This window comes from Macrosteles quadrilineatus, unplaced genomic scaffold (genome assembly GCF_028750875.1).
Source record: "Macrosteles quadrilineatus isolate MER2022 unplaced genomic scaffold, UCM_ALF_1.0 Scaffold_1__1_contigs__length_201487025, whole genome shotgun sequence".
NCBI classification, from domain to species: domain Eukaryota; kingdom Metazoa; phylum Arthropoda; class Insecta; order Hemiptera; family Cicadellidae; genus Macrosteles; species Macrosteles quadrilineatus.
In genome coordinates, this window is record NW_026542594.1 from 17506452 (window position 1) to 17528030 (window position 21579).

Sequence of the window (21579 nt, forward strand, 5' to 3'; positions counted from 1 at the left end):
CCTATATGTTAATCGGGAATGTGAGCTATCATCATGCCAAATTTCAGCCCAATCCGACCAGTATTTTTCGCGTTCACTTGTCACAAACATACATCCATACATCCAAACTTTCTCATTTATAATATTAGTAGGATATAACAGTTCTCCCCCACTTGACTTCAACGTTAGTTCATCATTCACTTGCAACAACTACATTTCTTAAAATTCCTTATTCTCGAAGATCGTCTTAACTGCAATGGTGGTTGGTTATGAACAGGTGGTTCTACAATATTTTCAATATATGCTGAAGGTTCTTCAATGTTTTGTTGGTTAGCACCTACAGGTGGCTCTGACACTGTGTAATCCATGTTTGATCCAGATGTGGTTATCTCTGAGGAATCCATTGGAGGCTGAGGTAAGATTTGAGGAGAAAAGGGACTTGATGGTACAGGATCCCCTAAAGGTGTGTTCCATGGCAAGACATTTGGAGAGCTACAAACATTTGTTTGACTTGGTATGATTTGGGTTGCTTCTTGGTATCTATGAAAATATCTTGGTGTTTTTGATAACCCACTAGCTTCAACCTGTGTTTTTCTGAGCTGGTTAATATGTCTCTTTATTTTGTTTTGATTGTCTAATAAGATGATATAATGAAGTTTTCCCAAACGTTGTAAAACTGTACCAAATTTCCACTGTGTAGATCCTACATAGTTTCTGGCTTGAACTCTATCTCCTGGATTTAGTAATCTTATTTTGGCAGAATGATCATCAGGTATTTTTCTTGTTATATTTCCCATAGGACGTATGAGATGTAACCTAGTACGTATAGTCCTGTTCATAAATAGTTCTGCAGGCGTTTTACCATTGTTAAGAGGGCTTGAGCGGTACTTAAATAAGAAAAGATTCAGCTTTTCCATCAGACTTCCTGTATCTTCAGTCATTGCTTTGAGTTTTTGTTTCAAGTTTTGTACTGATCGCTCAGTTATCATTGTATAATTACAAAAATATTTTGTAATTATTTTTTTATTTCGTTTGTTGCAGGATGGTTTGGTGCACAGAAACGTTGTATTATCCCGTTATCCTGACAGAATTTAGTGAACTCATCAGACTTGAATATAGAAGCATTGTCAGAAACAATGGTGTAAGGAAGTCCATATCGAGAAAATAGGTCATCCAGTGCATGTATTGTTGTTATTGAGGTAGGGGCTTTTGAGGACATTTTTACTTCCAGCCACTTTGATTTGGCATCTACAACCACGAAGAAATAGTGATTTTTGAAAGGGCCGGCATAATCCATGTGAATCCTTTGCCAGTTTTCTTGAGGTTCTTCCCAAATGTGAGGAGGGGCTTTGACTGGATTGTTTTTTACTTCAGCACAGCTTTTACATGATTTTACCATGCTTTCGATTGCAGCATCTACGCCAGGCCAATAACATAATGATCTAGCAATGCTCTTCATTTTCACTATTCCAATGTGAGATGAATGTAATTCTTTTAGTACTGTTGGTTGAAGTGTTTTAGGTATGTAAACCCTTGACCCTTGCATAATAATACCGGAATGAAGGGTGAATTCTGGATTTTTTATTTCTCCTTCAAGAAGCTTTCTTTTAAGGCTTTGTAATTCATGGTCCCTATTTGTCTCTAATCTGATTGTGTCTGCGGTAATAGCTGAGGTGTCTGTAATCATGTCAAGAGTTGTCTGATTTACCTTGTATGAGTCTTCAAGGAAGTTCACCAACTTTACATCCAGAGGAATTGGATTTCGAGAGAAGTAGTCTGCATTTGTATGTTCTTTTGATGGTCTCTGTTTGATTTCGTAATCGAATGCACTTAAGAATTGGGCGTACCTTAATAATCGATGTGCTGAGATGACTGGCATGGCTTTCCTTGGATTGAATATTTGTTGAAGTGGCTTGTTATCTACAATCAATATAAACTTTCTGCCGTAAAGATACTGGTAAAATCTCTTAATACCCCAATACACAGCAGTGGCTTCTTTGTCAAGTTGACTATAAGCCGTTTCACTTTTAGTTAAGGATCTGGAAGCAAATGCGATGGGTTTTTCTTGACCATTTATGACATGGGACAGTACTGCTGAAAGACCAGTAGGTCCTGCATCCGTAGCTAACGTAACAGGATAGTCCGGATTGATTGGAGTCAACACTCTTTCACTTGTGATTTCTTCTTTGATTTGATTGAAAGCGTTTTCACATTTGTTATTCCATTTGAACTTAACATCTTTCTTTAGAAGCTGAGTTAATGGATGAATTATTGAAGATGCATTTGGAATGAACTTCGCATAGTACAGTGCCAACCCGAGAAATGATCTAACTTCCTCTACATTAGTTGGACGAGGTGCTTTTGTAACAGCTTCTATTTTATTTTGACATTTAGTGACACCTTGACTTGTTATACGATGTCCGAGGTAATTTATTTCAGATTGAAACAATTTGCACTTATTCATGTTTACATGTAAACCATATTTCCTCAACGTCTGGAGACACTTTTCTAGTCTTTGATAGCACTCTTCAAAAGAATGCCCTTGAATAAGAAAGTCGTCAAAATATGCAATAGTTCCATCTAAGTTAGATACTACCTGGTCAATGATTTTGTGAAACTCTTTTGGTGCATTTGTGATACCCATAAAGAGTCGTTTTGCTTTGTAAGTTCCCCATGGAGTGGAAACTGCAGCATAGTTTTGACTTTCTTCTTCTAACTGTACATGTAAATAAGCTTTATGGAGATCTAAAACACAGAAGTATTTTCCTCCATTTAATTTATTTAAAAGATCTTCGATTCTGGGAATAGGATATTGAGTATCTTCTAGTTGAGGGTTTAGTGTAATTTTATAATCTGCACAGATCCTTACAGATTGATCTGGCTTAGGAACAATAACTAGTGGAGTACCCCACGCCGAGTGATCAACTTTATCTAGGACCCCTTGATCAACTAAGGATTGTATTTCTCTTTTAGTTTTGTCTAGCAAGGCATAAGGAATAGGTCTAGGCTTCATAAATATGGGTTTTGCATTTTCTTTCAGTTTTAAAGAACATTTGAAATTTGGAATGACACCTATATTTGATTGAAATACATCTTTGTACTTGTTTAAGAGTTCAGTTTTGATTGATTCGATATTATTCTTGTCTGGGTCCAAACGGTTACCAGTATTTATTAAATTAACCGCTGATACTTGTACGTTTAGTTTTCTAATCCAGTCTCTACCTAATATAGGAGTGTAGTTCCCTTTTACAACATACAAATTACCATGAGTTTTAATCTGTTTGAATGAAATTGGTACCCTTGCTACGCCTATTGGTGAAAAAGATTGATTTGTATATCAGCGAAACCTTACATTTGATGGTTTCAACTCACAATTCAGTTTCAAACTTTGAAAATCAGTTAATGATACTATAGTAACTTGACTGCCAGAATCAATTTCAAATTGTTTTGAGCTTCCACCAACCTTGACTGTGACTACAAAAGGATCGTCTCGAGGTTCACCTAAATTGTAATGAATAGGTACAGTTTTTACCTGATTGCAGTCATATTCAGAATCTACGTCGCTTCTTTCAGATTCTGATTCTTGTACTTGCTTTATTGGCTGCCTTATAAGAGATGAAATGCAGACTTTCTCTATGTGGCCTTGCTTATAACAAGATTTGCAATAAAGGTTCTTGGATCTACAATCTGATGCTTTGTGATTATTCTTCCCACAGCGTAAACACGTATTTTCTAATCCAAGTTCTGTAAGCAGACTTCTTCTCTTGAAGTTTCTAGATGATTGTTGACTTTTTCTAGCTTTATTTCTCATAGAATCGAAACGAGACACAATTTTCGATGATCTGGATTTAGAAATTTGTTTAACATCTGTATCGGTACTGTATAACTTGTTTTGTATTTTAGCAGCTTCAATTGCTAGTGAAATTTCAACTGCTTTTTCAAAACTGATTTCGTTTCCTTGCTGGAGAATCTGTTCCCGAATTTCACTGTCACGAAGTCCACGAATAAATTGGGCTTGCAAAATGCTATTTACTGGTTTCCCACAATCTTTTTCTTGGCAATTCCATTTTGAAGATATAGATAGTTGTTTTAAAACTGTAATGTATTGAGAAATTGATTCATCAGTACCTTGTTCTCTTGATAAAAATTTGTGTCGTTCTGTGAGAACATTTGTCTGTGGACAGAGCTGTTTCTCCAGTAAATCAGTCAAGGTTTCATAGTCTTTTGAAGATGGAAGGTCAGGTGCTGTTAAACTTGATAGAAGGGAATAATATTTAGCACCGAGTGCATTTATAGGCATTTAGGTAGGATTCTTGCTTTTGTTTCCTTGATTTCATTTGACTCTCCATGTAACTTTTTCAGTTCAAAGAAGTTTTCTAATCTCTCTTTATAAGATTTGAATGTTTCCACTTTTTCATCAAAAGATTCAAAGGTTACAGAAGAATTGAAGATAGGTGTTGTGACTTTACTGTCTTCCCCATTGTTTTCTAGTCTATGACTTGCAAGTTGTCTTACTAAATGGGCAAGAGCAGCAGTTTGGGCTTGTAATGTTTCCAATATTGCTTTGTTATGTTCAGTCACTTCTTGATTATCCATTTAGAATGTCCTGTTCTCTTCAAGCTTGTAAGTAATGCCTAATCTTTTTATTTTCACCTCTGAGTCGCCATTGTTACGTACTTATTGAATTAAATAATTATAACACATAATTGTAAGAACTAAAAATAATGTCTTGTTTTTATTCATTTCTCAAACTTAGAATTGAAAATATTACATCAGCTGTAAATAGAAATAAAATTAATTAATGAGTCCAGACTAACAGATATCTATAAGTATAAAAGAGGATGTTTGTATATATATTTGTTTGTTTGTTTGTTTGGCAGTGATAAACTCAGAAACCGCTGAACCGATTGCCACGAAACTTGGTACATACGTGTAGAATGTCATGGAATAGGTTTATACACCATCAATTTCGTGATCCATCCAATCGGCTCCGCCCCAGTGGCTCTGGAGTTTCCCATGTTAACCTTATGAGAAATGGAATTAATGAATCTTAACAGCTGTTTCAATTAAACAAGTTGGTTCTGTTCTATGATGTTCAATAGCATTAAAGTTACAAGGATTACCAACAGGGTGCAGCACTATTATTTCTTTTACATTTATGACAACAGCTAATTTGCAACCAAAAGGTGAGTGAGCGTAGCGAACGAACTTCAACCTGGAGGCGAGTTAGCGTAGCGAACGAGCTAACCTGAAGGCAAGTGAGCGCAGCAAACGAGCTCCAACCTAAAGGTGAGTGAGCGTAGCGAACGAACTTCAACCAGGACGTGATTGAGCCATGCGAACGAGATCATCTTGAAAATTAAGAAGTTAAAACGGGGCAAAGCCCGCGGGATTATAAATAGTCAAAGGCAAGACAACGTCTGCCGGGTTCAGCTAGTAATAATATATAACACTGACTCACTGGGGATACAAATTCTAGACCACTTCTAGATGAGCTAGAGACTTGAAATTTTCGGTGGTAGTTGGTCTAGTGCCCAAACCCCCGGGAAAATTCCAAAAAGTGACATTTTAAAATTTTAACCCCCCCTTAATCTTGAATTTCCCCCCCATGTTATTCTTATGGGAAATAACATTGAAAATTGCTGACTTTGGTAAGCTCATCTGAACCACTTAGAAACGTGCTAGAGACTTGAAACTTGGTAGTATTGTAGTATGGGATCCTAAGTTATTGGTGAAATTTGCAAAAGTCCCATTTTGAAATTTTAACCACCCCAAAAATCCAAAATGGCGGACCTCTGAAAACGACAAACCACGTTTTTTTCAAAGGGCTATAGCTCGAAAACGGTAAGAGCTAGAAAAGATTTGAAAGAATCTTTGCGAACGTGAATTAAATTTCCTACAAAACCCTGACAGGTGTTTTCCGAAAATCACACTCCTTCAGCTTCAAAAAACGCCCTACTTTCAAAATTTGGTAAATTTCTTTCAAATTTTTACCGGTTTTTGCTATTTTTTTATACTTAAATAATTAATTTTCGCAAATATTATTACTGCTTTGTACTCTCCTTACTTTACTTTAACTTTTACTCATTAAATGTTTTTTCGTAACTTTACTCCTTGACCACCAAAACTTAATTTTAATGTCGAAATTTGAAAGTTTTCACGAGCCCCATGTTATTCTTAAGGAGAATAACATTGAAATTTTTAATGACTTTGTTACGGTCATCTGAATCATTTAGAAACGTGCTAGAGACTTGAAATTTGGTAGTATTGTAGTATGGTATCTTAAATTATCGGGGAAATTTGCAAAAGTCCCATTTTCAAATTTTAACCCCCCCAAAAATTTAAAATGGCGGACCTCTGAAAATGACAAAACACGTTTTTTTTCAAACTGCTATAGCTCGAACACGGTAAGAGATAGATAAGATTTTAAATCATTGCGCCCATTACGAAAAGATAAATTTTACAAATACAACCCCCCCCCCGAAATTTTAAATCTACCCCCCTAATATTATTCTTACAGGTGCATAAGTCTAAATCACGTTTACCCATTCCTAGATTAACTGGTGTGGCTAAGCCATGAGACTGTATATAACAAATGTTTTTATTTACATCTGATTAAGACAGATGTTTTGTTGTGATTGTAAATAAATTATTAACTTTTTGAATGGATGAAATAAGTGTTCTTTTTTCTTGTAACTTAAACTAAATTGAATCCATAGAACTAATCACATTCCTAACTTATATTTAGTAATTACCAAAGAATCTTGAAACTAAACTACTAAACTTTACTCAACTAAATTTATAAATACGCTTCCACATTAAAACAACTTATTGGACAAGACATAACTCAATCCGCAATCCAAATTTCGCGTCATGGTAGCAGAGCGTGGTTTGCTCCCTGGAGGGGGGGATTTTACGAAAGACTAATTGCTCTAGTCAAAAGGTGTCTGAAAAAAGCTATTGGACTACAAAAATTGAACTACACACAATTGGAAACTGTTCTCGTTGAGTCTGAGGCAATTATAAACTCCAGACCACTTGTCTATACATCCTCCAGTGAATCATGTGTAGCAGATGATATAATTACTCCAGGACACTTTTTGAATTTCCACGGGAAAAATGAAGTTTTAAGACAGACAGTTGAAGATAAAAGATTTGATACTACCTTTCAAAAGGAGAGTTCAACCATGAAAAGGCTTTTGGAAGTTTGGAACAAAGGTAACTCAATATTAGATTCTTTTTCGAGACATTGGCAAACAGAGTATTTAATCTGTCTGCGAGAAAAACAAAACCATGAAATAAAACAAAAGAAAGGTACTTCAAAACTTATTCCACAGATCGGTGACATCGTATTAATCTCTGAAGACCTACCTCGTGGGAGATGGAAGATGGGTACAATTGTAGAACTTCACATTAGCCGTGACAAAGAAGTAAGAAGTGCAACTGTAATGTTGAAAAATAAGAAGAAGGTGGTACGACCTTTAAGCTTACTTTACCCCCTGGAAGTAAATTAGTGAAGAAGATAAGTTTAACTTTTGTGTTCCGTGGGAGTGTGGCTAAGCCATGAGACTGTATATAACAAATGTTTTTATTTACATCTGATTAAGACAGATGTTTTGTTGTGATTGTAAATAAATTATTAACTTTTTGAATGAAAAACTAAACTGGATGAAATAAGTGTTCTTGTAACTTAAACTAAATTGAATCCATAGAACTAATCACATTCCTAACTTATATTTAGTAATTACCAAAGAATCTTGAAACTAAACTACTAAACTTTACTCAACTAAATTTATAAATACGCTTCCACATTAAAACAACTTATTGGACAAGACATAACTCAATCCTCAATCCAAATTTCGCGTCAACTGGATATCTGATATTTTGCACGATTGTAGGTCTTGTGCCCTGTCCCCAGTGGCTCATTAGTACTTACCCCCAACCAAAAAAGGGGGCCTGGGGGCGGAGCCCCCAGCGAGCCAAAGGCGAGTCTAAATAACTATATATATAACTATACAGCCCGATGTGTAACTCACTGACAGGGGATACAAATTCTAGACCACTTCTAGAGGTGCTAGAGATCTGGAATTTGGCACGATTGTCCATCTTGGTGCTAAACCCCCGGGAAAATTGTAAAAAGTTGCATTTTTTAATTTTAACCCCCCCATATTTAAGAATTTCCCCCCCAATGTTATTCTTATGGGAAATAACATTGAAAAATTCCGACTTTGGTATGCATTTGTATGCACTTTGGTATGCATTTGGTATGTATTCTTTGAAGAGATCTTTTGTTTGGCTGGAGTGTTGTAAAATTTTCAAACCAGAGCTTAGGAGATTGTTTATTTTTGATGATAGGCCAGGGTGGTAGGTTGTAATTAGGTTAACTGATTCAGCGTTCTTTTGCGGTTTCGGTTTCTGGTGTTTGAAATTGTTAGTGGCTGCATTAATTTGGGATTTGACAAGTGCAGGTGGATATCCTCTCTTCTCAAAGGCAGTCTGGAGCTTTTGGTTATAATTATGGGCATCCTCTTCCTTACTGTATCAGGGATCAGGCCTCCGGATCAACAGTCCAGCCAAACAAAAGATCTCTTCAAAGAACCTCTCCGTCTTGTGTACAGACAACCTCCAAACCTGAAGAACATGCTCGTCCGACCGAAACTACCTGATCCTTCCACCAACCTACCAGAACCACTCCCCCAAGGCTCATATCCATGTGACAATAACAGATGTAAGACCTGCAATATTCATAAGCCAGTCACTACCTTTTCCAGCAATACTCATAATTCATAGTACAGAATCAAAGGCCACCACACCTGCACCACAGAAAACCTAATATATCAACTGGAATGTCAACAATGCCAGGCCCAATATATAGGCATGACAAAAAACACCCTAAGAGAAAGAATGAATGGCCACCGCCAAGATGTCAAAACGGGTAAAGAAAAACCTGTGGCCATCCATGCCAACAATCACAACATGGACTTTGATAGTTGCTTCACAACTAAAGTAATAAAATCCCTTCCAAAGGATGAATGCAACCCTTCCATGTTAAGAAGGTGGGAACTGGCATTCCAGTATATAACCAACTCCAGAACTCCCCCCAACCTTAACCTAAGATAAACCTGTCCAAGCAGCTAGCTAAATACATAATAGGCCTAGTTTGTATATAAAATATTATATGTGTGTGTATATATAAAGTTGTGTACATAGTTGTAAATAGACTAATGAGATGTGGCAACCCTGCATAGTTGACAACAGCCATCAGCCATGACAGCAGCGGTGGGACACACGGGAGGGACTAAGGCTAACATATCTTGTAGTGTCAGCGTTCGCCGCTAGAACCGCTAAGTTGAAAAAATTTAATTTATTTTTATTTTTAGTTATAAAATTAACTTTTTAATTATAAAATATTGTTTTAAAACTATAAAAAATTTTTTTTAAAATAAATTTATCATAACATAACCTAACCAACCAGACTTGCTGATAATATAAAAACTGTATAGTATAAGATAAAAATCTAATTAATGATTACTTATAATTTTTAATTAATTATAAAATTAATTTTAAAATTTAGTATTATAAAATTAAACTGTCATAACCTAACCTAACCAACCAAACTTGCTGATATGAAAAATTTGTTGACAAAAAGTTAGTGCTACCAGCAGGATTCGAACCCGGGACCTCCTGAACACCAATTCGAAACGCTACCAACTACGCCACGAACGCCGCTGAAAACTCATTGTTCCGTTACGGTAATCGTGTTGCCTCAAGAGTATACATTAGCTACTAGAGATATGACGTCACTACACCTTTAGCCTTAGTCCCTCCCGTGTGCCCATTCCATGACAGCAGCCATCTTGTAATTTATAAACTCTCTCTACACTTGACAAAGTCCCTTAGGGGACGAAATATTGTGTGCAAAATATTTTTCTACTTGTTCTATGGCCTACCCACACTTTCAAGGTAAGCTAGCTGCTATCCTCCTTTTTTCTACCATTTAAATAAGGAATAAATGTGATAATTTTAACGAGACATTTTAGTGTAGGCTAAATCCAATCAGGTAAATGGAAATTCGCTTAGTATGCAGGTTTGCTGCGGCGGGGGTATTTCAACTAACTAATAACTTCTTTCAGTTACTTTTTAAACTAACAAACTAATAACTTTTATTAGTTACTTTTTACGGGACTAACTAATAACTTCTAACTAGTTAGAATTTTTGATTAACTTTCCCAACTATGCTCGTACACATAAAAAAAAAACCCGCTCAATATGGGGTGGGCAATAGAGGGTTAAAGGATTAACCATTGATTATATACTCACAAAGTGTTTTTATAGTCAATGATATTATACACTATGATCAGCAAGTTATCAAACTCTTGAGCTGCTAATGAAATGTACATAAACCCTATCACGAGTTGGACAACGTGAGTTATACTAGTACCATGGACTATATACACTCAATGTGTATTACATTTATATATTCAATGCTTGTACCATTTGGTAACATTGCCCTCGATCTGACAATATGGCGGCAAGTGATAAGCCTCTATCATTCAACTAGAGTTCTGTTCTACTAGTTGTCACCTGTCGTCGCCAGTTGAACAGGACAACAAGTCAACACATCATTCGTTGTGAAATGTAAAGGCACGCTATTTTGGATTATAAAACTATTACGAATGTGAGTTAATAAACTTGGAATTACTTATATTAGCTGACTTCAGAGTAAAAAAAAAAAAAAAAAAAAAAAACTATGATGTGCCACTTTTTTTAAATATTAGTTGAGTTTAGCATCATAATTAACCTCACTTTTCATAATCGGTATCTAGTACAATGAAGCGAAGTATCGAGTATTGGCGATTCGGTATCAAGAATCGGAATCGGCCCATCCCTAATCAAGATACAAACACTGAGACATGGCCTTGCCATATAAATTGTTTGCATCAAGAATACACTGAGATATGGCCTTGCCATATAAATTGTTTCCATCAAGATATAAGGTACGGTATACTTTTTTGGGAAGTTTGAGTGAGCTGTGAATTTGAACTTCAGTTTTTATAACTGAAATGATTTAAATATCACAATAGCGCAGTAATCATATTGTAGTTTATGTATATAAAAATGCAAATTATAACTTCAACCTTAATATTTATTTATTAAGTACTTGAACGTCAAACTATCCAAATCCGAACCTCTAATTATCCGATCCGAACCGAACTGAGCCCTAACTATCCAAACCTAATCCAAACTGAACTGAAATTTCACTATCTGCACACCTCTATAAATTATTCAAATTCAAAGCTGAGCTATAGCATGAGATTGATAATAACATGCTTACATGAGAGAGATAATTTTTTGAATAAAAAAAGTTACAGCTTGAAATATTGTTGGTCTAAGGCCACTTACGCAGTAGATGGTCGTACAATGTAGTGTGCAGCTGCTCGGGTGTCAGCCACCGGGTGAGAGCACCCAGACACCCGGCCGCAGCTGACCTGGTTATGTCCTCTGGGTGTGCTAACATACCCACCAACGTCTGGTACACCTGTTTGCGTAGAGTGGGGGTCATCTTGTCACCAGCAGGCGTGATCACTCCCCGCAACGCTTGCAGCATTGTCTCTCTATAGGCACAGCAGACATTTAGTGATAAAAAATACACCTCAGGACATGCTAAACTTGATTTTCTTTCAAACATCTAAGGAACTGCGTGATAACGAGGGAAACAATTTGTGAATTTCAATTACAGTAGAACCCCTCTTATCCGGACTCTTCGAGACCGAGGCCAGTCCGGATAACAGGTTTTCCGGTTAAACCGACGTCCCCAAAAACTCGTTAAAACGGTTTACTGTGATATTTGACTTAAATTTAGGAGAGCATTGTATTTAGACACGTGATCACTGGTCTCAAATCTTTCCCACAAGAACAGTCGTTTCAGTACTGCCCACTTCCTGCCGATCTAGTCCAGTTAAACCAATGTGCTGATAAAAATTGTCCGGTTAAAAGGTGTCCGGATAAGAGGGAGTCTACTGTAGTCTGATTGGATTTCAACTCAAATGTTTCCGTGATCAAGTCATATTTATTCCCCATTTAAAAACATTATCAGATTTAACAAGTACTAAGGTTTGTTACTACGTAGAAGAAAATACCCCCGCCGCAGCAAACCTGCAGACTAAGAAAATTTCAACTTGTCTGATAACATTATTACTAAAATATTTCCATAAATAAGACAAATTTATTCCCTATTTAAATAACATTCGATTTAACGAGTGCTTATGTTTGACGTAAGCCTGTTTGACGGGGAAGGTAAATAGTGTTTTTTGACCATATGTCAATAGTATAGGATGAAATAAATAAATTTGCCAAATTTTATCAACATATATCCATAAACAAGTACACTACAACAGTTTAAATTTTATCCATAAGAATAACATGAAAATTTTGAATTACACTATTTTTGAATTTTCTCTGTGACTGTTAGCCATACAACAACACTTCAATATACTAAATTATTTCTTTTAAGCTCTACAAAACGGTTTGAAAAGAAATTGCAAAATTTGTTGTTTTTAGCGTCAAAAATGGGTAGGTTTACACGTTTGTACCAAATTTCATCAAAATCGGATCATTTTTGCTCGAGCTATCGCGCTAACGCACACATATATCATCATACTAATATTATAAATGTGAAAGTTTGTGTGTTTGTTTGAAGTTCAATCACGCTTTAACTACTCAACGGATTGGGCTGAAATTTGGCATAATGATAGCTCACATTCCCGTTTAACATATAGGCATATTCTTATCTCAAAAACCCTTTCGGGCTCCACCCCAGTGGCTCTGTAGCTCCCCATGTTAACCTTATGAGTATTCATATTTAATGAAGAATTAAAGAATTTAGTCAGCTGTTTCAACTAAAAAAGTTGGTTCTATGATATGCAAAAGCATTAAAAAGTTATAAGATTTACCAACAGAGTGCAGCACTATTTTTTTTCATTTATGAAAACAACTAATTTGAACAAGCAGCAACAAAAAACTGCAACATATAAAAAACTGATAGGCAATGAGAACTGTCAAAGTAGGATTGTTTACAGGCATGTTTATGTTTTGCAGATTTTTAATAATTTATTTGTCACTATTGTTTAGGAGAAGTGGTAGAACATTATGGCTATGGTAAATGTGTAATACTATAGTATACCGTAAATTTAAAGAAGCAAATTCTATCAAACTGTGTCCTCCCCCATTGCAAACGCAAAACTTGAGTATAACTGCAATAAGCATTTTATACTAGATGCCAACCCCGTACGAAGGACAGGTTCTCTGCTAGTAAACATCATAATTGTGAAAGTTTGTGTGTTTGTTTGTTTGAAGTTCAATCACGCATTAACTACTGGTCGAATTGGGTTGAAATTTGGTGTGATAATAGCTCACATTCCTGATTAACATATAGACATATTCTTATCTCATAAATCCTTTCGGGCTCTGCCCCAGTGGCTCTGGAGTTTCCCATGTTAAACTTTTGATTATTCATATTCAAAATGAATGTTTTTACACTATGTATGTAAAAACCTATTATTGTCTTAAATTTTTTATCTTAAATACTATGACGAGTGAAAAATTCCAAATTTTAATCCGTCTACCTGATTGCAGGGTCCTCGGCAGACTTGACTCCAGTATGTAGTTCACTGAACAGAGGGTCAGCGCGGGTGTGGATCACTATCAGATGACCAAGCGCAGCCGCAGCCTTGAGTCTCACTTGTCTGTTGGCGTCGTTCAGTGCTTTGAGGAAGGTTGTCTGCAGTTGGGGCAGAAACTGCTTCAGCATCACTCCAACCTGCAAACAGTGCAGCACAAACATTAGTGGTGACAACTATGTATCATATGTATTTGATGGTGAAACAATTATGTTTGTAACAAAAAGTCCTTAAGCTACTGTATTTAAGGTTAGTTTTTGGAGGAAGAACACTAACACTATTGGCCTAGGAATACACTAAGCGAGAAGGAATGGATACACAATTAACTTACAGCACAATAAAAGTTCACATTAATATTAATCGCACCTTTTCTACAACTTACTTCTAAAAAGGTCCCCTTGTAGGGGCGAAAAATCAAATTTATTGGGATAAGAACTTTTTGTGTGCTATTAACTGCATGGAGCTATTTTATTAGGTAGTTGTGTATTCATTTCTTCTTCCTTAATGTATAAGCTACTGTATTGTGTAATAATAAGGAGTAAAACTATTAAAAGTTTTCCAATTCATTGATTTTTAGGTGTCTTTTCTCCGGCTCCGGTGCTTGGAGCAAAAAAAAAAAAAAAAACTCTGACACAAGACACATAGCCTAAATATACTAACATTGGGGATTTTTTTATGTTGCTTTTAACACATATACATTAGCAACCATAAAATAAATTGTAAACAATAATTAAAATCCAAACACAGCAAATGTTTTCTAAACAAAACCGCAGTTAAAGACTTCATTCATTGCATCCAACCGTGTACACAGATAAACCAATCAAAAGGTGTTTTTAGACATACGGCAAGAGGGAGGTTTTGAGGTTACAGGTTTTGATTACCTTAGCCAAAAGTAGAGCCAGTGTTTCAAGAACTGCCGCTTTTACACTCCAATTGAACCTGAAAGGATACAACTAATTCAGTCACTGACAAATGATAATTTATTAAAATATATGTACATAATTCAATTCTGTTTTACAGTATTCAAAAATGAATTAGCTATCCATTCTAAAATAATTGTCAAATTATTACATGGTTAAGTCTTTTAGATTAAATTGTATAACAAATTGTGTATGCTTTAGTGATGGTCGGATCCGAGCTAGAACCGACGCCCGATCGGATCCACAAAAAATCGGATCTTGGGCTGGATCTGGTTTTAATGGATCCGATTTTTTTTTATACTATTAACACAAAACGGGCGGGTATTCGAGATTTCGAGTTCGAGTAGAGTACGGCCTTGAAACTCGAGCATATCTTTGAACTCGCCAGTTTGGTTTAGAATTGTAAAAAATCAATATTTGTAAAAATGTAATTTGTGTTTACATAAAATGATGGATAATTTGCATTACTGTAGATTCTACAGTAATACAAATATAGAAATAAGCAAGAGGTAGTTGTCCTAACCTATTTTTATAGCTGTCACGACAGAATAGGTCAACCACAGCCACCTCTAATACAAGGCAGCGGCGAGCGAAAAGTGGCAACGTCGCATCCGTGTCTTGATGCGCGGTCGTCTTACCATTACAGTGAATGGAGGAGTCGCGTACTTGACGTACATAATCACGTTTCTACTACCCTTAATCATTAGTAATGACATTGAACTTGTTACTACAGCATGCCAGATAGATGTGATGTGCCTGGATGCAAGAATAATTACAAAAGCTCAATTAAAAATGAATAATACATACAGTGTTCTAAGATTCTGCTTGATCCACCGCATAAGCAACAATAGCTTCCTGCTATTCTTCGGTCAAATTAGACATCTTAAAACAATTCTCGTTTTGTGTGAAACATTTTCACGAATATGAACTTAAATTTGTAAAAAAAATGTAAGAATAAGACAATGATTTGTGTAAATATATACGCCAGAAGCGAGTTTTAGGTATGAGAAAGCCGTACTATTTCCTTGTTTATTTGTCTATCTATTGATAAAAGCTGTTGTTAAGTGATTAAAATAACTTAAATAACTAGCACTTCGAAGAAATAAACCGGTGTTTCTGTTAAGTAGGCCTACTAGTAAAAAATATGTACTACACCATCTAACAATTAAAGCATCATATTCTTCCACTCCAGTCTGAATGTTGATGTGATAAAACAATTCTATTAATATCCTGGAAAGCCATATGGAGGCCTAGCTTCTGAAATCGTTTATAAAATGAAAAACGTTTTGCTTAGTAATTATTCAAAGAAAATAAATTATTTATAGTCAGTATGCCTTCAAAATGAAAACTTCAAATTTTGTTTTCGCTAACTGATGGTTTTCTCAGGTAGACTAAAACATAATATTCCTATTGAAAATTGAAAATTAATTTTATTTGAACAAATTGTTAGATGTTAGTCTCTACAAATCCCAAAGTCTCTACAAATATTGAAGTGGCAATAAGTTAGTCAGTCCTACTGTATTACCATTCTTGGTATATGTAGTATTCTTTATACTGTATATTATCAGCTGTTGTCATTAATTACAAAACAATGTTTACCTTTTCAATTTGCAGTTGTAAATATTACTTTCAATAAAAGAGTTTATTCAAATGCGTGCTTATTATGAACTCTAATTCAAAGTCACAACAATTGGCGACGAGAAAAAGTTTTTCAAAATTTCTACTCATTATTTGGATTTAAAACCTTTTCTAAATTTCGATTTTGTTCATTATGGATGCAGAACAATTTACAGCACTACTGAAAGCATTCACTGAGAGCCAAGTCACACTTGCAGCTACACTTGCAAAGAAGATTACAGAAAAACTTCAACTTCAACCTCCAGTACAACAGAGTAATACGTTAGTAAGTATTCAACCATTTGAAAATTTCGATCAGAAAAAGGAAAAATTTAAAAACTATTTGGAACGCTTTGAAAATTATCTTGCAAAAACATCTCAGATGAAAGGAAAAAAGCACAACTTCTTTGCGCTTCAATTGGCTCTGTTCACTACAATAATCTTTCATCATTAATTGGACCTGAAAAACCTATCAAAGACCTAGATTTTGCTACTTTGGTCAAATCACTACGTGACATGCTTTCACCACACAGAAACGTTGTAGTTTCACAACATTACTTTTTAAACACTTATCAAAAAGCAAATCAATCAATTCCTGAATACATAGCTTCACTACAGAAAGACCTGTCTGAATGTGAATTTACAGTCCAATGTGAATGTTCAAAACAAGTTTCAGTCTCAGATACATTTTTAAGAGCTCAATTCATAAGAGGCTTAAAAGATGACTGGATTCGAGAACAGTTATTACAATCAGACACTACTTCATTCAAAGACATTGTAACCAAAGCTACTGCTTTGGAAGCTTCCCGATTAGAGACCCAGGCTTTGAACAAACATCAGCATTCAATTCCAACTGATGTAGATATCAATAAACTTTCAAATGTAGGTACAAAACATCAGAGAAGTCGTTCAAACTACCGTAAGAATCCAAATTCTGGTCATACTAATCGTTCTCAATCAAAAGTAGATTTCAATCGCCTAGGTTTTGGAGATCTTTGCTTTCGATGCGGTAGAAATAATCACCGCGCAACTGAGTGTCGCACTAGCAAGTCATCACTTCGTTGCACTTCCTGTTCGAAACAAGGCCATGTAGCCAAAGTTTGCATTTCAACCCAAATGAAAAATAAGTCTTCTACCAATCAATCTAAGTTCAATTCAACAAAGTACATTTCTTCAACCTCTGATGAGATTCCGCTAGGCTTAAATCAAATCACTGAAGTTCATCCAGTTACCAAACCTAATATCATAGACATATTTGACCAGAACGAACGATCAAATTTACCCGATTCACATAAGTATTTTGCTACAGTTTCAATTGATAACAAGCCAATGCGTTTTGAGATAGATTCCGGAGCAGGATTTACATTAATACCAGAAAAGGCTTTCAATGAGTTAAATCTCAACGTCAAACTTGACCCAACTAATGTGTATTTCCGTGCTTATACAAATAACTAGCAGAGTACCCGTCCTTCGTACGGGGTTGGAATATAAGTATAAAATGCTTATTGCAGTTATACTCAAGCTTTGCAATTGCAATGGGTGGAGGACACAGTTTGATAAAATTTGCTTTTTTTAAATTTACAGTATTCTATAGTATTACACATCTACCATAGCCATAATGTTCTACCATTTTACCTAAACAATAGAGAAAAATAAATGATCAATTCGCAAAATATCACAAATTATTCATGAAATGAAAAACATATACATAACTGTAAACAATCCTACTTTGACAGTTCTCATTGCGAATCACAGTTTTTTGTTGCTGCTTAGTTCAAATTAGCTGTTTTCATAAATGCAAAAAAAATATAGTGCTGCACCCTGTTGGTAAATCTTATAACTTTTTAATGCTTTTCCATATCATAGAACCAACTTTTTTTATATTCTTGAGTGTGGCAGATTGCGTGAAAATATAATAATAATATCTAAGTTCTTACCGTCAACGCAATCAGGAGTAATATTCCACTACGGCCGTTTCGGAGATGACTCCATCGTCAGGTGCGTAGTGGTACACTAAACTATAGTCTTGTCACATTTAACACGAGTTTTCTTCATTTGCATTGCGTCATGGGGTGAATAAATAATACACATATATGTACAGGACGGACACACGAAAACACGAATACACGAAAACATTTAGAGCACGTGCACGGCTTGAAAACTGACGACCGACTAGTTAGTGTATTCGTGTTTTCGTGTGTCCGTCCTGTACATATATGTGTATTATTTATTCACCCCATGACGCAATGCAAAATGAAGAAAACTCGTGTTAAATGTGACAAGACTATAGTTTAGTGTACCACTACGCACCTGACGATGGAGTCATCTCCGAAACGGCCGTAGTGGAATATTACTCCTGATTGCGTTGACGGTAAGAACTTAGATATTATTATTAACTTTTTTTAGTTGAAACAGCTGACTAAATTCTTTAATTCCCTTTAAATATGAATACTCATAAGGTTAACATGGGGAATTACAGAGCCACTGGGGCGGAGCCCGAAAGGATTTTTGAGATAAGAATATGCCTATATGTTAATCGGGAATGTAAGCTATCATCATGCCAAATTTCAGCCCAATCCGTCCAGTGGTTTATGCGTGATTGAACTTCAAACAAACAAACAAACAAACAAACACACAAACTTTCACATTTATAATATTAGTAAGATGTATTTAAACCATTGGGCAAAGTTACAGTTGAGGTTACTTACAAAAACCATAAATCAATTGAAGATATGTATATAGTTCCTGATAATTGTCCAGCAGTCCTAGGAAGAGTGTGGATTCGACACTTACATATAAGTCTACAAGAAATAGATGATGGTTCAAATCAACCTAACTTTTTCAATGTCTCCGAAACATTTCATTCAATTGATGACATATTTTCTGAATTTTCCACAGTTTTTGACCATAGAATTGGATGCTTGCCCAACCACAAAGTTACACTTCAATTACGTGAAAACGCTAAACCTGTGTATACCAAAGAACGTAATGTTCCGTTTGCACTTAGATCTCAGGTTGAGGAAGAACTCAACAGTCTTGAATCATCCGGCATAATATCTAAAGTCGATGCTAGCGATTGGGGTTCGCCTTTGGTTATTATTCCTAAAGAAAATGGCACAGTGAGGTTATGCGTTGATTACAAAACAGGCGTAAATGATCGTCTTGTTTCATCTAATTTCCCGATCAAACACATTCCAGATGTTTTACACTGTTTGCGAGACTCTAAATATTTTTGCAAGCTTGATATTTACAAGGCTTATTTGCACATTCCAGTTGATGCCCCAAGCAGCAAAATTCAAACTATTACTACACACCGTGGTACATACTTGATGCACAGACTTAGTTTCGGAATCAAGACCGCGCCTACCGAATTCAATCGCATTCTAAGCCAAATTCTAAACGGGTTACCAAAGACTGAAGTTTATTTTGACGACATAATCGTGCACGGTACAACAAAAGATGAATGCTACAATAATTTACGGTTGTGTCTATTCCGTCTACATGCGAACGACTTGTAAAGACGACATCTAAACAAAGACAAATGCAAATTCTTTTGCGAACAGATTGACTATCTTGGTCATGTGATTAAGTACAATCAAACTTCAAAAAGTCCAGAAAAGATTAAAGCTGTTTGTAATATGCCTCAACCAAGGAATATTGATGAGGTCCGGAAATTTCTTGGAATGGTTACCTACTAAGCTCGGTTCATCCCAGACCTATCTTCAAAAACAACACCTCTTCGACAGCTTCTACAGAAAAATAGAAGATTTCATTGGTCAATAGATTGTCAAACTGCATTTGATTGTCTCAAGGAGGAAATAACATCTAAAAGAGTTCTCGTACCATATGACCCCCATCGTCCAATCGTTCTAACATGTGATGCCAGTCCTACCGGAATTGCAGCTGTAATGAGTCACATAATTGATGATGAAGAGAAACCGATCGCTTACGCATCCAGATCCTTAACTCCATCAGAGCGAAATTACAGTCAGCTCGATCGAGAAGCTCTTGCGATCGTGTTTGGAGTCAGTCATTTTTACAATTATCTGTATGGACTTCACTTCACCTTAATTACAGATAATGCCCCTCTTTCAAGAATTTTCCATGAAAGCAAATCCTTACCACCCATGACTTCCAGCCGTCTACTCCGTTATGCTTCTTTTCTATCAGGGTTTAACTATTCAATACGTTTCAAGAAAGGGGAAGCAAATGCTAATGTTGATTGTTTATCCAGAGCTCCAGTGACTCAACATTCTGAAACCTTAGACATTTTCCTAAACAATGAAGTTACCTTGCTACATTCAGAAACAATTTTTGAAATATCTTCTGAACATTTAAATGCAACTATTCTAGCCCGGGAAACTGAAGCTGACCAAAATCTTAGAGAAATTAAAAGGAAACTTTTGTCTTCTTCTACTGACCTACCATACACATTGGACAACGGAGTACTTTTCAAGGAAACTCGTGCTGTCATTCCTAACAGCCTTCAACCTCAAGTCTTACAGCAACTACATGCTACTCACATTGGTATTACAAAGATGAAGCAATTAGCCCGAAGATACGTTTTTTGGCAAGGGATTGACAAGGACATAGAGAAATTAGTCCAATCGTGTGAAATTTGCGCCCACATAAAATTCAATCCTCCCAAAGCACCCCTTCATCCATGGGTAGAGCCAGAAGAAAACTGGGAGCGTATTCATATAGATTACGCGGGGCCTTTTCAAAACCACTACTTTCTTGTTTGTGTGTGTGCCAAGTCAAAGTGGGTAGAAGTTAAAGTATTGAGAAATGCTCCTACAACTTCTAATACTATTATTCTTCTCGACAACATTTTCTCATCTAATGGCTATCCTCAAGTGATGGTATCAGACAATGCCACAATTTTCACCAGCGCAGAATTCAAGAAATACTGTACAAATGGTCTTGCTGAAAGAACTATCCAGACTTTGAAGCAAAGATTAAAAGCATTGGAAGATGACCATCGTCAAATACATACAAAGGTTCAAGAGATTCTTCAACAATATTGCGCCACTCCTCTCTCAAATGGACAATCACCTGCAGAACGATATCTTCATCGTAGGATCCGCATCAAGCTGGATGCTCTTCAACCTTACCATCCGGCAAAGAATCCTCCTTCGATAATAAGAGTTCGAACATTCAATGTGGGGGAGAGAGTTCTCATTAGGGAGTATTCACAAAATAATAAATATATATGGACATTTGGTGAGACTATACAGAAACTAGGGACTCTTCACTATATTGTAAGGTTAGATTCTGGAAGAACACTGAAACGTCATCTAGACCAGCTCCGGAAAACTCAAGTAAAGAAGGTTCGTTTCAACGAATGTGAAGAAGTACCTAATCAAATTCCACAAGTTCCAATG

At 35.9% G+C, this 21579-nt stretch overlaps 1 protein-coding gene across 1 annotated transcript in view; it reads right to left on the reverse strand.

The window, feature by feature from the left end:
- Positions 1-21579, reverse strand: part of LOC128994935 (eIF-2-alpha kinase activator GCN1) — a 300111-nt gene that overhangs the window by 34154 nt on the left and 244378 nt on the right. The window contains exons 52-54 of the mRNA XM_054419780.1: positions 14540-14597; positions 13605-13798; positions 11383-11594 (exon numbers count right to left, since the gene is read on the reverse strand). Of these exons, the coding sequence (XP_054275755.1) occupies positions 11383-11594; positions 13605-13798; positions 14540-14597 (464 nt within the window). The remainder of the gene's footprint in view (positions 1-11382; positions 11595-13604; positions 13799-14539; positions 14598-21579) is intronic.